The following is a 16424-nucleotide window of genomic DNA, read 5'->3' as shown; positions in this document are numbered from 1 at the left end:
CTTCCTCTTCCCAAGATTCCTCTCTGTTTCTCCAAGCCTGGGAATCTTAGCCACACCTATCTCCCTTGCCAGGCTCAGGTGTGTGGCCTTTTATTGGTCAAAAGGTGAGTGACAGAGACAGCAAGCAGCAATTAGCATCGAAACACACAAGACCATTCTCCAACATGTATGTATTTATGTATGACGGTGCTGATCTTCTGGAACTAGAGCTGCCATATGGTTGCTGGAAATTGAACCCTGGTCCTCTGAAAGAGCAATCAGTGCTCTTAACTGCTGAGCCATCTTTCCAGCCCCCTATACAGTGATTTTTTTTGTTTGGTTTTGGTTTTGTCTCTGTGTAGCCTTGGCTGTCCTAGAGTCACTTTGTAGACCAGGCTGGACTCGAACTCACAGCGATCCGCCTGCCTCTGCCTCCCAAGTGCTGGGATTACAGGCGTGCGCCACCACATCCAGTTTATACAATGATTTAAAAAAATTTTTTTTGTTTTTGTTTTTTGGCTTTTAAAAAATATTTTTTATTTAATTTTAATTTATGTGTGTTGGTGTGGGGTGTTGGATCTTGGCGTTACAGACAGTTATGAGCTGCCATATGGGTGCTGAGTATTGAACCCAGGTCCTTTGGAAGAGCAGGCAGTGCTCTTAACTACTGGTCATGTCCAGACCTATACTATGATCTTAAAGTGAGATTTAAACCAAGGATACAGGACTACTTTGACATGAAAAATCAAGCAATATAATATACCGTGATAATAGACTGAATAAAAAAATGTAATCTTAGTGGATATTGAAAAAGTATATGACAAAATGCTATCCTTTCTTTATAATAATGACCAGATGCCAGTATGGTGGTGCATGCTTTTTTTTTTTTAATATAGTTTATCCGCTTACTTGTATCTTCCCATTCCCACCCTCCCTATGCTGCCCTGAGACCTCTGACAGAAGGGCCCTCTTCCCCCACCATATGACCACAGCCTATCAGGTCTTATCTGGATATCCTGTTTCCCCTTCCTCCCCCACCAAGGGGAGATTATCAAATCAGGGGCACCAGAGTTCATGTCTGAGACAGTCCCTGCTCTCCCCACAACCATGACAATGAGCTGTGCATTGGCTAGAGCTGAACAGGGCGTCTAAGTTTACTGCATGCATTGTCTTTGGTCACTGTGGTGCACACCTTTAATTCCATCACTCAGAAGACAGAGGCAGGTGGATCCTCTGAGTTCAAGGTCCAGCCTGGTCTACAAAGCAAGTCCAGGACAGCCAAGGCTATACAGAGAAACTCTGCCTTGAAAAACAAACAAACCAACCCTAGAAAGTTTGAGGAGGACATCATCAAAACAGTGAAACAGGTTTGTGGTTTACTTCTATATCTACACGAGGTACATGGCAAGATCCTGTCAAGTCTCTCTCTCCTTTCTTTACTGCCCTGCACCCCATCTTGTCTTTATTTCCTTTCAGATAGGTCTCAGTATATATCAGAGACTGGCCAGGAACTCAGTTCTCCTACCTGAGTGTTGTGAGTGTGGAACACAGGGGTACACCGATCCCACTGACCCTGGCTCCAATAAAGACAACCTGTAGAACGGGAAAAAGTATTTGCAAATCATATATTGGACTAGGGTTTAGTATTCAGATGCATTAATAAGTACAGATGGCGCAGGTTTTCCAAAGAAGCTGTGTAGATTGCTAATGAGCACGTGAAAAAAATATCAGCAGCAGTATCAGTTATTAGAGAACACTTAAGATACCGTTTCATATACACCAAAGACACGTAGGATTTTGCTTTAATGAGCTAGAGTGTTAGCTCCGTGGCAAGAGCTTTTGTCAAGCATGCTTCATGTTCTAGGATGGATTTCCAACAATACCAAAACAAACAAAGTTAGTAGTAGTGAGGATGAAGAACAATTTGCAAACCTTGCACACCGTTGCTTAGTATAAAATGATGCAGCTGTGCAGCATACAGTTTGGCAGCTTCTCAGAGCTAAACATAGAATTACCACATGACCCAGCAATTGCATTCCCAGGTGCATATTCAAGAGCAATTAAAGCAGAAACCTGAGGGCTGGAGATGTGGTTCAGTGGCTAAGAGCACATTTTTTTGTTTTTGACACGGCCATACTATGTAGCCCTGGCTGTCCTGGAACTTACTCTGTAGACCAGGCTGGCCTTGAACTCAGATATCCGCCTGCCTTTGTCATCTTGTGTGCTAGGACTAAAGGTGTTTGCTACTACAGTCAGGTTTATTCTTGTATAGGGCATGAATTTGATTCTCAGAATCTACATTAGGCAGTTCTCAACTGCCTGTAACCCCAGCTTCAGAATCTGACACCTCTCTGACCTCATGCACAGGCATACATGTGCATACATAACTAAAAAATAAAAGCAGAGACTCTGAGATTTAGATGATGTGTCACAAGAGCCTTCTTTTCAGTGTGTCCCAATGACACCATCACATTATGCATCCATTGATGGGTTCACAATCCTCATGTATGTCTCTAGTAACTGAGAGAGATGCTTTACCAAATCACCCAGGCTTTTCTTTCTCTTTATTTCTTTTTTCTTCTTCTTTGGGTTTTTGGTTGTTGTTTTGAGGCAGGGTTTCTTTGTGTAGCCCTAGCTGTTTGGGACCTGCTTGGTAGACCAGGCTGTCCTGGAACTCAGATCCTCCAGTACTGGGATTAAAAAAGTGTGTGCCATCATGCCCAGTTTAATCCCTTGATTTTTAACAAAATTACATTTGTTTTTGTATTCGGGAGAGTGGGGGAAGAGGATAAGGCACATGCTACAGTGCACACGGGGAGGTCAGAGGACAGCTTGCAGAAGGGTGTTGTCTCCGCCATCATCTGGGTCCTTGGGATTGACATATTGTTAGACCCTTTTACCCACAGAGCCATCTTGCCACCCGGAGTCATGTATTTTGCTTTTGTCTATCTGGTATGGGTCTAGTAATTTGCTTAATCTTTTATAAATTATATGTGTTTGGGTGTGGTGTGTATTAATATGCATGTTCACATCTGTGGGTATGTATGTGTGTGCATGTATGTAGATTCATGCAGTTGACATCAGGTCTTCCTCGACTGCTTTCTCCACTTCATTTATTGAGGTAAGGTTTCACTTGAGTCTAGCTATCCAGCTTTTTGCAGAAATCCCCCATCTCTTCCTCCCAAGAGCTGGAATTACAGGCTGTCACCAGGCCTGCCCCTTATTATGTGGGATCCAAACTCTGGTTCTTATGCTTCCATGGCAAGCTCCTTATCCTTTGAGACATCTCTCTAGTCAGATGCATTCCTTCCTCTTTTCTTTCTTAAGATTTATTTATGTCCAGTGTTCTTCCTGGATGTACACCTGTACTCCAAAAGAGGGCACTAGGTCTCGTTTTAGATGGTTGTGAGCCACCATGTGGTTGCTGGGAATTGAACTCAGGATCTTTGGAAGAACAGCCAGTGAGTGCTCTTAACCTCTGAGCCACCTCTCCAGCCCTCTAGCCAGTTTTCATTTTGGATTTTACTCTGTATGTGTGTGCATGTGTGTACATGAATTTGTGCATATTTGTTGGTGTACATGCTAGGGCTTATGTGTGAGAGTCAGAGGACAACTTTTGGCATTCGTTTATCTTTTTCCACGGAAATCTGGGCATCATACTCTGGTTGGTCATCATCGGGTTTGTATACACCACTGCCTCTACTCTTGAGTCGTCTTGCCAATCCAGCCTTTCAGTCTTTGCAGTAAACTGAATGACTTCTATTTGAAGCTTGAATAGTTTGCCATGGTACACAGTAGTTGCTTTTTAGCCAGGAATGGTGGCATATGCCTTCAATCCCAGGCAGGAGGATCTCTGTATTCCAGGGTGACTCCTGTATAGGGACCCTATCTCAAAAAGCTAAGCAAACAGCCAGGTGTAGTGGTGCAAGCCTTTAATCCCAGCACTTAGAGGCAGAGGCAGGTAGATTGCTGTGAGCTAGAGGCCAGACTGGCCTACAAGTAAGCAAGTCCAGGACATCCAAGGCTACACACAGAAACCCTGTCTCCAGAAAACAAAAATAAAAACAAAACAACCTAAACAAACAACAAAAAAGTTGCTTTTCGCAGTAGCTGCTGATCAGGGAGGTGTGATTTCACATTGTTGTTAGCTGTGAAAACAAACTACTTTCACATCTTGGCAGCACACCCTTTGCTCAGACTTGCCAACTATACCAAAAGTTTCCTGGATCTTCCATCCTCCTTACTCTCAGGCCAGGTGGACACCCGGAACTTAATGTGCCCCAGTCTGTTTAAGTGCCCTTTGTTTGAATAGGGACCGGAGAATTCTGGCAGTGCCTTTCTGGCATTAAGTAGTCTGTTGCCCTGTCTTGTGCCAGTCCTCAGTAATGGTTCAGAGGTGATCATCACCCTGGCGTACTCACGGTGAAGGGCATTGGCAATTCCTGCTTTCCTTTCACTTGAAGTTTTTCATCTACACTGCACTTTACCCTTTTCTCATTCACATCTTTATTCCCTTTGGAATTTTCAAATCTGGCCTGTTGTTCTGGTGGCTTTGGGGAGGGGAGGTGGTTGGTTGTTCCGTTGTTTTTCCTGAGGAAAGGGACTCAACCTCAAGATTTCTCTGCCATAGCCTCTTCAGTGCCATGATTACAGATGTGTGCCCTCACACTTAGCGTAGAACGTTTCTAAACACTTGAGGGGATTCTACTAAATAGCCTTGCTCTACTGGTCAAGTGAAATCACTTTTCATACTCTTGGAACTAAAACTTCTTACTTGACCATACATAGCAAAGCCCTATAAGATCTTGGGTTTTCTTTCTTTTCTCATGTTCCTGCACACTCCTCTACTCAGTGTACTCCAGGCACACACCACCTTTTTCTTCTTCTTCTTCTTCTTCTTAGCCCTTCTTTAGCCTTCCCCTCCTTCCCTCTTCCTTTTTCAGACAGGGTCTAACTATGTACCGTTGGCCGACTTCACATTTGTCGTGACCCAGCGCCCTGGCTAGGATTACATCACCAAGCAGTTTCTTTCTCTCTTGTTCCTCATTATACCCTCATAACTAGAAGATTTACTGGCACACAAACTGACCATGAGTGTCTCAATATTATATGTACCACTTTTAAAAAAAGATCAAGCTGTTCCTAAATTTCCTCTGCTAGGATTAAAGACCTGTATCCCATGCATAGCCCTGATTGTTTTTTCATATTGGTTTTTCAAGTTTCTCTGTGTAGCCTTGGCTGTCCTGGACTTGCTTTGTAGACTGGGCTGACCTCAAACTCACAGCAGTCTATCTGTCTCTGCCTCCCGAGTGCCAGCCCTGATTGTTTTCTTAATCAGCAATCTTTACGCTCTTTTGAGCATACCAGCCTGAATATGCCTGATACTGTCTACAGTTCTTTCTTACTGTAGAAGAAAGGATAGAGACTTTTAGATTGTTAGAATGTTTCTGATTTTGGTTTACTAATGTTAGTATTTTGTGTATAGCACGAAAAAAAATGTTTTCCAATGTAGACCAGGCCTGCCTCGAACTCACAGCAATCCACCTGCCTCTGCTGGGATAAAAGGCGAGCACCACCACCCCCCCCACCCCCCAACCCCCACCCCCCCACCCCCCCCACCCCCCCACCCCCCCACCCCCGGCTTGTTTACTTTTACACAGTTTTGTTACTTAGATTTAGCTCTGCCTCTAGAGGGCTGGTATTAATGCCCTGCTTGGTTTTCTTTGAAATATCTTTTATGCCTTTATTGCTTCTGGGTTCTAAGCATTTTCAGAAAAATGTATTGGCCTTATAGATGGTTATGGTATAACCAGCACTATGAAAGATAAGTATTCATCTGTCCTAAAAGCTGTAGTCCATGGAGTCTGTAGATGTATGTAGTCTACTACTGCCTAGAGTTTAGTCTAGCATGTTGATTCCCCCTCCCCCCCTTGATCTCTCTGTATAGCCTTGGCTGTCCTGGCTGTCCTCCAACTCACAGGGTTCCACCTGCCTCTGCCTCCCGAGTGCTAGGATTAAAGGTGTGCTGTTGATACTCTTTCATTCTGATTAGATTGCTAGCAAGTTGTATGTTATTTTGTGTAGGATAGGATTTTCTGCCACAGAGGGTATAAGGCAAATAGGTCCTTGGTGTAACAGTAAGCAGCACTTAGGAAGCAGTGTGAATGGGAGCAGTGCCAACTGATGAAATGATAGACATAAAAAATTAGAAAGTAATCAGTGGTAGGTGGTAATATGTCTGATTTTTTTTTTCTTCACTATTTTCTATATTATATTTGAATTGGGAACAAAAAAGGTTTTCCATTTGTTTGTTTAGTACATAGCATATTTGAATATTTAGAGGATGCAAGGAATCAAGTAAGATTAATCACAAAAAGCTCTCACCATATCAATGCCACTGTAGACAAAATGGTTCCCTCAAAGGTGGCCTCATTTCTTGTATCCACTGTCTTGTCACTTAGGTACTGCATCCTCATTTTAATAGGTTCTCAGAGTCACTGTGCTGGAAGCGCCAAAAGTAAAGAACTTCTGAAAATCTTTTTCAGGTTGCTTCATGTTCGAAATGGAAATTGCAAATATCATCTAGGTGAAGAAACATTTAAATTAGCTCAGACGTACATGGATAAGCTGTCAAAACATGGCCAGCAAGCAAACAGAGCTGCTCTTTATGGAGAACTGTGTGCACTCCTGTTTGCAAAAAGCCACTATGATGAGGTAAGTTGGCCTGTTTTAAAGACAGGGTCTGTTTGTAGCCCAGGCTGATCTTACTACACCAATCAAGTGCTGGGATTACAAGCGTGTACCACACCATGCATGGTGAGCTAAGTATTTTAAGGTAATCCCCTGTGAAACAGGATAAGCCAGTCTCCTAAATTATATTTCATGTATTGGGTGATCTTCAGAGTTGTTATTCTGTTTAGTTTTTTTGATAAGACTTAGACTGGGTAGCCCAGATCAACCTCAGTCTCATGATCTTTCTATCTTTGTCTCCTGAATGCTGCAATCAAGTTAAAGGCATGTACCACCGGTCCCAGCTTTCATGTGTTAGGTTTATGTAATATATTTTATTGCAAAATTTAAACATACTTAATTTTATGATGAAATATGTAAAACCAGGCAAAAGGAGTGTTTGTGAGGTAGATCTTAAATATTCAAAGTGAAATTTAGGGCTTAAAAAAATTTGTACAGGGCCAGGTATGGTGGGCATGCCTTTAATCTCAGGAGGCAGAGGCAGGCAGATCTCTGTGAGTTCAAGGCCAGCCTAGTCTACAAAGTGAGTCCAGGATGGCCAAGGCTACATAAAGAAACCTTCTCTCAAAAAACTAAAAACTGATGATGATGATGATGATGATGTAGTACAGGGCTGGAGAGATAGCTAAGTGGTTAAAGGCAATGACTGCTCTTCCAAAGGTCCTGAGTTCAATTCCCACCAACGATATGGTGGCTCACAACCATTTATAATGTGATTTGATGCCCTCTTCTGGCCTGTAGGTGTACCTGCAGGCAGAGCATTATATACATAATGAGAGCCAGGCATGGTGCCTTTAGTCCCAGTACTCAGGAGGCAGAGGCAGGTGGATCGCTGTGAGTTTGAGGCCAGCTTGGGCTACAAAGCAAGTCTAGGACAGCCAAGACTACATAGAGAAACCTGGCTTCGAAAAACCGAAATAAATAAGTAAATAAATAAATAACAAAATAAAATAAAAATTTGTACAGGCGTTTATCTGCCCAGCTTGTTTTAAAGGAAATCCTGTGTTAGTTGAATCTTAATCAGTGCAATTGGTTATATGTTCTTCAGATTAAACTATTTAAACACGAATTTGAGGGTGAATATTTAATTTGGCAAGCACCTTACCACTGAAATGTTTTAAAGTAGTTGCATTATAGTTACCATAGTTTTAAAAATATTTTTGTACTGATTTGAAACAAAATCTGCTTAGTTAGGAATTTTAAAAAAGTGTTTACTTTTTTATTCTTTATGTACAAAGGCTAGCATGATCAGTTTCACTGGCAGACAGCCTTGAATAATCCACGCAAGGTCGCTCAGTCCAGCTTAATGAAGCCTGTCCTTCGCATACTGACAGAAACACTGGCAGCACATGTTGAGCCCGTATTTCCAGATCAGAGCGTGGCAGTTAGAGCAAACTAACAGGAGCGAAACTTCTGTGGGTGACTCCAGTAGAGATGCTGGTGACCTTTCCTGTCTTCAGACAGCCAATGAGGACAAAGGGCTAGTTATGGTTTCTATTGCTGTGATAAAATGCCATGACCAACAGCTAAGAGAAGCAAGCTCAAATGGAACCCAGAAGCACTATGCTATTGTGTCTTCCTCCATTTTCCACATAGAAAATAATCTTCTAAATCTCTAAACCTCTTCCTAAGGACTTTACTTTCCTAGACCTAGCTTCTCTTCTAGACCTCAAGTTCAAGTGCTTGAGGCTTCTCTTCTGTCTCTGGCTCCTTCTTCTAGGGAGATGCTTTTTCTGTCTCCCTCAAGGGATCCTGACTCCCACCTTACACTCCATCCTGGGAAGTTATTAGATCCACAGTGCTTATTACAGCAACATCTAGCATAAAATAGGCCCTACTAAGCAGGCAATACAGAAAATAAAACTAGGTGTTATAGCACACACCTTTAATCCTTGCACCTGGGAGACAGACAGTTGGACAGACTGGTCTACATAGCAGGTTCCAGGCCAGCCAAGGCTACATAGTGAATCCTATCTCAGAGAGAAAGAGTGGGTGATAGAGTGATAGAGAAAGGGAAGAAGGGAAGGAAGAAGGAGAATATAAAATGTGACAGAAGGGGAAAGGAAACATAGGAAATATAGTCTAGGACTGAAGCCTAAGAGACGGGCTGGGTAAACTAAGGGGCTAAAAGAAGGGGAATCTTTCTTTTTCTTTCTTTTTCAAGACAAAGTTTCTCTGTATCCCTGGCTGTCCTGTACTTGCTTTGTAGACCAGGATTGCCCTGAACTCACAGAGATCTTCCTGTCTCTGCTTCCTAAGTGCTGGGGTTATGGCGTGTACCATCATGCCCAGCTTGAAGAACGTTTCTTAAGGCAATGGGAGATGCTATATACAAAGGCTTCTGAGAAAAATAGAATATGCCTCATTCCCTGAATGCCTGTAATATTTTAATTTAGAAAAACTGTTTTTGAGGGGGAGTGTTTCGTAGAACTCCTAGGCTTACCCCCAATTCATTGAATTTAGGAAAATCCTCTTGCCTCAGCCTCCCTGAATCTGGAATTACAGGTGTGCACCACCACACTTGGCTTCAGAAAAAATATAGATATAAGAGTAAAAATAAGCCAGGCGTGGTGGTGCACCCCTTTAATCCCAGCACTCCGGAGGTAGAGGCAGGCGGATTGCTGTGAGTTCGAGGCCAGCCTGGTCTACAAAGCGAGTCCAGGACAGCCAAGGCTACACAGAGAAACCCTGTCTCGAAAAAAACCAAAAAAAAAAAAAAAAAAAAAAAAAAAGGTAAAAATCTACCCATACTTTCTAAAATAGTCTCAGAAAGTTTCAGTCTCAATAATTTTTGTCTTTAAGTAGTTGAAATCTTGTAGGGTAAATTCACAACAATTTCAATAGATAATGTCGCTGTTGAATTTGTCACTGTTCTTTCTCTTTTCAATGTTTTCAAAGGCATACAAGTGGTGTGTGGAGGCAATGAAAGAAATTACAGCAGGCTTACCAGTCAAAGTTGTGGTGGATGTTTTAAGACAAGCTTCTAAGGTAAAAATATGTTTAAAACATTAAATGTATTATAGACTTATTTGGCTTTAAGTTATTAATAAGTCTTTAATAACTTAGCTGATCTGTTAACTAACTTGATCTGGTTTCTCAGTTTCTCTGCTTAGTTTTAGAAACTTAGTTTCTAATCAAAATTGTCCCATGGCTGGGTATGGTGGTGTGTCCTTTTAATCCCAGCTCTTGGAAGTCAGAGGCAGGTGGGTCTCTGAGGTTAACCAGGTCTATATAGTGAGTTCTGGGACAGCCATGGTTACATAGAGAGACCCTGTCTCAAACAAAAACTTAACAAACAAAAAAATGATCTCATTTTAAAAGAAAGCTGTGAAATAATTGTTTCAGCTCACTAAAGTACACATCACTGTAATATTTGGTGCTTATTTGGCTTGAATTTCTGTTTTCCTTAAAGTTGTGTAGTAACCTCAACTTCTTACTCAGAAACCATGTGGGACCTGATAACATTTCTGTAGGCTGAGGGCTAGGGCTCCTTGTGTAATAACCTTTCTCCAGGGGCTTCACTTTACAACTAGAATGCTTGTTATTCTACCTGCGAGACAATCTGTATTTGACTTTTTCTCTAGTTTCTTTTTCTGTATATAAGTATATGAACTCTTTGAAGCTGTTTATTAGCACCTCAGAGTCATTGCTTCATTTTCCAGGAGCCTTAAAAGGCTTGATGAACTTTCATACACACACACACTCTGTTTGGAAGGCACGCACACTTGAATCTTCTGTCTTGTTGGGTTTTATCTGAGTTGGCTCAATTTTTTGGATTAAACACCACTGTTTTTGTGAAATACTAAAATGCTGTTTATTGAGATGTGATCTTGGCATGTTACTTTGGCTAGCCTTAAGCTTCTGTGTAGTCATGGCTGCCCTCAAATACAACTTTCCTCGGGGTTACAGACATGCCCCAATGTGCCTGGATCTCTATCATTCACTTTGTTTTGTTTGGATTTTTGTTGTTGTTGGTTTGGTTTTAGTTTTGGTTTTTTGAGACAGGGTTTCTCTGTGTAGCCTTGGCTGTCCTGGACTCACTTTGTAGACCAGGCTGGCCTCGAACTCAGAGATCTGCCTACCTTTGCCTCACTATCATTCACTTTGGAAGAAGTGACACTCAGATACCATCCATATGAGAAAAAGATATTAACCTGCTTAATTTAAACATCAAGTATGTGTTTATATGAAATAATAACATGTGAGCCAGGTGTGGTGGCACACACCTTTAATCCCAGCACTCAGGGGGTAGAGGCAGACAGATCTTTGAGAAACCCTGTCTTGAAAAACCAATAAATAAGTAAAATAAATAATAATAATAATAACAACAACAACATGCATTATTTTGTATGTGCACATCGTATTAGAGTTTTAAAAACCGGCAATCCTTGTGGTTAAAAATATTTTTTTTTAAATTGAAAACTTGAATTTCTTCTGTGCATACAAAAATTTTTGTTTGAGTCAGTGGCCATAATAACCTGCTGTCCCAGATCTTGTTTGATCTAATAAACTAGTGGGAGAAAGTAGCATGACCTGTGCTCGCTTTGGCAGCACATACACTAAATAGTATGGTCTGTAAATAGCAAGTGCTATTTAACCGAAGGTCCAGTCAGATGGTCAGTAGGGTAAGGCACTTACCACCCGGCATGACAACTGAATTCAGCCCCTGAGAGACTCATGTGCTAGAAGTAAAGAACCAACTGCTGTAAGCTGTCCTGTGACCTCCACAGACTCTATTCATCTGTGCATACGTGCATGTGCACAACAAATAATTTATTAATAATTAAAGTGTAAGACTGGCAAGGTGGCTCAGCAGTTAAGCACTGGCTGCTTTCCTAGAAGACTCAGGTTTGATTTCAGCACCCACATGGCAGCTCACAAACACCTGTAACTCCACTTCGAGGAGCTCTAACACCTTCTTTCGGCAAACATATGCACATATGCTGGGCGGGGTGGCGTTCAGGGAGGCGGAGGCAGAGGCAGGCGGTTTGAGCACAGCACGATCTAGTCCAGGACAGCTAGGGCTTTGGTAAACAGAAGCCCTGACTTGGAAAAAAGAAAAGAAGGAAAGAAAGAAAGAAAATGTACACACACACATATTTATATAAAGAAAACAAGAAAAGTTTATTTCCACCCATTCCAGAAATGGAATGTTATACTTAAAAATACTGTGCTGTGGTGGAGCATGCCGCCTTTAATCCCAGCACCTGGGAGGCAGAGGCAAGCCAATCGCTGTGAGTTCAAGGCCAGCCTGGTCTACAAAGGGAGTACAGGAAAGCCAAGGCTACACAGAGAGACCCAGTCTTGAAAAAATAAACAAAAAAACTATGGTGAGTTTTCCAACATTGTATTTAAATATTGTAAAAGGGAAATCATGTACCAGTTTGTGGACTACCTTTGTTATAACAGGTTTTTGTTTGTTGTTTGGTTTTGGTTTTTTTGTATGGTTTTTGATGTTATTTTTTGTTTGGTTGGTTGTTGGTTTTTGGTGACAGGGTCTCTCTGTATAGCCTTGGCTGTCCTGGACTTGCTTTGTAGACCAGGCTGACCTCTTAACTCACAGCGATCCACCTTCCTCTGCCTCCCGAGTGCTGGGATTAAAGGCGTACGTCACCACGCCCAGCTTTGGTTTTGTTTTTTTGAGGCAAGGTTTCTCTGTGTAGCTCTGGCTGTCTTGAAATTTGCTCTGTAGACCTGGCTAGATTGACCTTGACCTCAGTGATCAGCTTGCCTTTTGAATGCTGGTATTAAAGGCACGTGCCACCCAGCCTGGCTGCTATAACAGGTTCATACTGGAAATGCCTATCAGAATCTCCCCAAATTGTTTACAGACCAGTTTCTTATAAAGTTACTAGAAATTACAAATTGAATGGATCTTTGAAATGTTTCTTTTCTTCCTTCCTTCCTTCCTTTCTTTCTTCCTTCCTTCCTTCCTTCCTTTCTTCCTTCCTTCCTTCTTTTTTCTTTCCTTTCCTTTCCTTTCTTTTCTTTTCTTTTCTTTTTTCTTTTCTTTTCTTTCGGCCCTGGCTGTCCTGGCTGTCCTGGACTCACTTTGTAGAACATACCAGACTGGCCTCGAACTCACAGCTATCTGCCTGTCTCTGCCTTCCAAGTGCTGGGATTAAAGGCGTGCGCCACCACGCCCGGCCTATCATTAGCTATTATAGTGTGAATTCCAACTATACTATTGTAGCACACTAATTAACTGCTGGAGAGGTGTTTAATAATTTCTCTCTTTGTTTTTAGGCTTGTGTAGTCAAACGTGAATTTAAGAAGGCTGAGCAGTTAATTAAACATGCAGTGTATTTGGCACGGTAAGTGATTGTTATTAAAAATGCTGTTTTAATATACTTCTCCGCTTTATATGCTAATAGTTCTGTATCTTTTCATAGAGATCATTTTGGATCCAAACACCCAAAATACTCTGACACACTGCTAGATTATGGGTTCTACTTACTCAATGTGGACAATATCTGCCAGTCTGTTGCAATTTACCAGGTATGTTAGTGACTATGTCCCTTTGCTTTTAACCAAAGTTGACTTGCTGACCTATATTTGTTTGTCATTTGTAAACTAGATTAAAATAACTCTTGCAGGGGCTAGAGAGATGGCTCAGTTAAGAGTACTGGCTGCCAGGTTCGATTCCCACCTTCCTGGCAGCCACATGGCAGGTCACAACTATCTGTAACTGTAGTTACTGGGGATCTAACACCATCACACAGGCAAAATACCAATGCACATAAAATTTTTAGAAAAGCAATAGCAGACCAATTTAAAATAGATGATAGATAGATAGTTCTTTGACCCATACCTTTCTCCTGTAGGCCTCACCAGTACTTTACTACATGTTCCATAAGAGGCTTCAGAGTTAAATGTTTTCAGAATTGAAGAGTGCCAGGCATGGTGGCGCACGCCTGTGATCCCAGCCCTTGGGAGGCAGAGGCAGGCAGATCTCCTGAAGTTCAAGGCCAGCCTGGTCTACAAAAAGACTCCAGGATAGCCACGGCTACATGAGAAATCCTGACTCAGAAAGCAAAAACAAAACAAAACAAAAAAAAGGAATTGAAGAAAATCATCCAGGACTAGAAGCCTCAGGTTGTGAGCCTGTTCTTCCTGTCTGTAGTTTGCCTAGGCGATGGCTTAATTTTGAGGAGGATTTATCAAGTCTAGCAATAATTTTAGACCTTGGGGTTGTTACTTCAGGTAAATGATGTCCTGTAGCATGACGCAGTTCTTGTAAGGAAGGGTATAGCAGAAGCTGTTAGGGCTGACTGTGAGGCTGGTGGAGCACTGCCTTATATACCTGACTGCTGAAAAACGACTCACACGGCTTCCCAGATGGGGAAGTCTTCACAGAACCAGGTCTTTTGGGGAACCTTGCAAGTTCTGCTCTTGGTTAAATCTGCAGGAATTTCCCATTTGAAATGTAAAGTGTTGGGTCCATAGAGTGTAATAGTAGTTCATTTAACTTAGGTAGTATACAATATTACTAAATGTCTTAATGATTCTTTCAGGCAGCACTTGACATTCGACAGTCAGTGTTTGGTGGCAAAAATATTCACGTGGCAACAGCTCATGAAGACCTGGCTTATTCTTCCTATGTTCACCAGTACAGTTCTGGAAAATTTGACAATGCACTGTAAGTTCCACCTTCTTTTCTGAGAAGGATAATACTGTTTCCCCTAGTGTAGTAGACTTTAAGCATTACGTGGATAAATTCGTCTTCCTGTTGGTATAAGGTGTCCATTTAGACTTCCTGTGGTATCATATTAAAGTTATGTATATTTCCACGTGGAACGAGCTCTTCAGTTTTTCCTTTAGGTTTTTGGTTTTGGTTTTATTTTAGTAACTAGTAGCCTCTGCCTCCATGGCAGATTTAACAATTTATAAATGCATTGCTTAGAAAACAGAAACACTGGCTAAATTATAGCTATTCTTTTAAATGTAACTAAGCTTGCAGGAGTGAGAAAAAATCCCCAGCAACAAATAATGTGCACCGAATCCTCAGCCGTGGACTGTGGCCCTCATGCAAAGTAATTTTGTGGGTCAGATAAGCTCCTTTGTTTCTCTGTTTCCTATGACTATTCCATGCCATGATTGTAGAAATACGCTGCCAACATAACAAAGTATTTGCTGTGTAGCTTCTTACAAAGAAAGTTTTTTTTGATCTGATATAAAAGAAGAACCAGTAATATTTTGAAGGAAAATTTAAGACAAAAAAGCAGGCCAGGTATGGCAGGTAGGACATAGCTGTAATCCCAGCAGCACTAGTGCTGGGTCAAGAGATCAAGAATCAAAGCACTTGCTGCCAGGCATGACAACCTGAGTCCCATGTGGTGGAAGGGGAAAACTGACTCCTCCTAGCTTTCCTCTAACAACCTTTTTTTTAAAAAAAAAAAAGAAGAAGAAGAAGACTTATTCAGGGCTAGTCTTGGCTATACAGTGAGTTCCAGGTCAACCTAGACTACACAGCAAGACCCCTTTCTTCAGAAAAACAAACTTTTTCAAGGCAGGCTTTACTTTTTTGCATGGGATCTAGTATCATCCAGGCTGGCCTTGTACTCTGGGCTGAAATAGTCTTCCTGCTTCCTCTTGAGAGCTGGGAATTTTAAGTGAAACAAGATAGATCCTCCATCATGGCTGAGCCTTGAAAGTGCTAACTTTCAGAAGCTATCACAAAGGACCACATTCTGCCTGGTTTCATTTATATCCAGTTAGGCGGATCTAGAAACAGAAAACGAGTGACTCTTAGAGCTAGGTGTTGGAAGGATGTGGGATTGTTAGGTGTATATAGATTTGTTGTCTTTTGTTTTTTGTTTGGTAAGTGATTAAAAATGCCCATAAATTCTTACGCCTTTAACCCCAGCACTGAGGAGGCAAACAAACAAACAAAACCAATAACACTGATGGTAAGGCTGGATAGTTGCCACAAGTTTGAGGCTAGCCTAGGCTAGTAAATGAAGTCATGTCTCAAAGAAAGCAAGCAACCAAAAAGAAAGAAAGAAAGAAAGAAAAAGAATGCTATTTCAGAAGATCTGAGTTTGGCTCAAAAAACTGTGGTGACTTACAGCCACCTGTAACTCTAGCCCAAGAGGAATGTAACACTTGTGTCTGTGGACGTATCACATGTACATACCCATACTCAGATATATAATTTAAAATGATAAAAATAAATCTTATTTTAAAAGAACAATAGCAAGTATATAACAAGTGTGTAGTTTACCTTGTGTTTAGTGGGCTGAGCTATGAACAGATAACCAGATGTTACTGTGGACAGAAAATTAGAGGGGTGAGTGATTTTTAGGGACTTTATGTACTCTGTTCAGGGAAGGCAAACCACATGCATATGGAGGGGAAAGCACTGCAGAGAAAAAAGAGCAAATGCTAGAGTGAGCAGTTTTCATCCAGAGAATAGCCAGGGGTGTGTGGTTGGAGGCTAAGAGGGTTGGCGTCGGAATGGCAGAAAATGGTGGCAGAGAGAGACTGAGTCTTGTCCAGCATAGTGAGGACTTCTATTTTGAGGGAGATGAGAATACAGTGGATGTTAAAGGTTTAATTGACAACAAATTGAAAATTTGGGCCTAGGAATAAAACTCTTAGGTTTGATTTCCAGTCCATCAAAACAAAATGAAACTCTGATTCTTAAAGATTTTGTTTTTTGTTTTTTTAAGATGTATGTGAGTGAATGGGTGAGT

At 41.5% G+C, this 16424-nt stretch overlaps 1 protein-coding gene across 1 annotated transcript in view; it reads left to right on the top strand.

Annotated features, from left to right (window-relative positions):
• APPBP2 (amyloid beta precursor protein binding protein 2) overlaps positions 1-16424 on the top strand; it is a 38671-nt gene that overhangs the window by 13982 nt on the left and 8265 nt on the right. Inside the window, exons 5-9 of the mRNA XM_084750514.1 lie at positions 6525-6693; positions 9628-9717; positions 12976-13043; positions 13122-13227; positions 14244-14368. Coding sequence (XP_084606640.1) covers positions 6525-6693; positions 9628-9717; positions 12976-13043; positions 13122-13227; positions 14244-14368 — 558 coding nt within the window. The remainder of the gene's footprint in view (positions 1-6524; positions 6694-9627; positions 9718-12975; positions 13044-13121; positions 13228-14243; positions 14369-16424) is intronic.

Source organism: Acomys minous, assembly GCF_964271855.1.
Source record: "Acomys minous genome assembly, chromosome: 12".
NCBI lineage: Eukaryota > Metazoa > Chordata > Mammalia > Rodentia > Muridae > Acomys > Acomys minous.
This window is presented reverse-complemented; position numbering and strand designations above follow the sequence as displayed.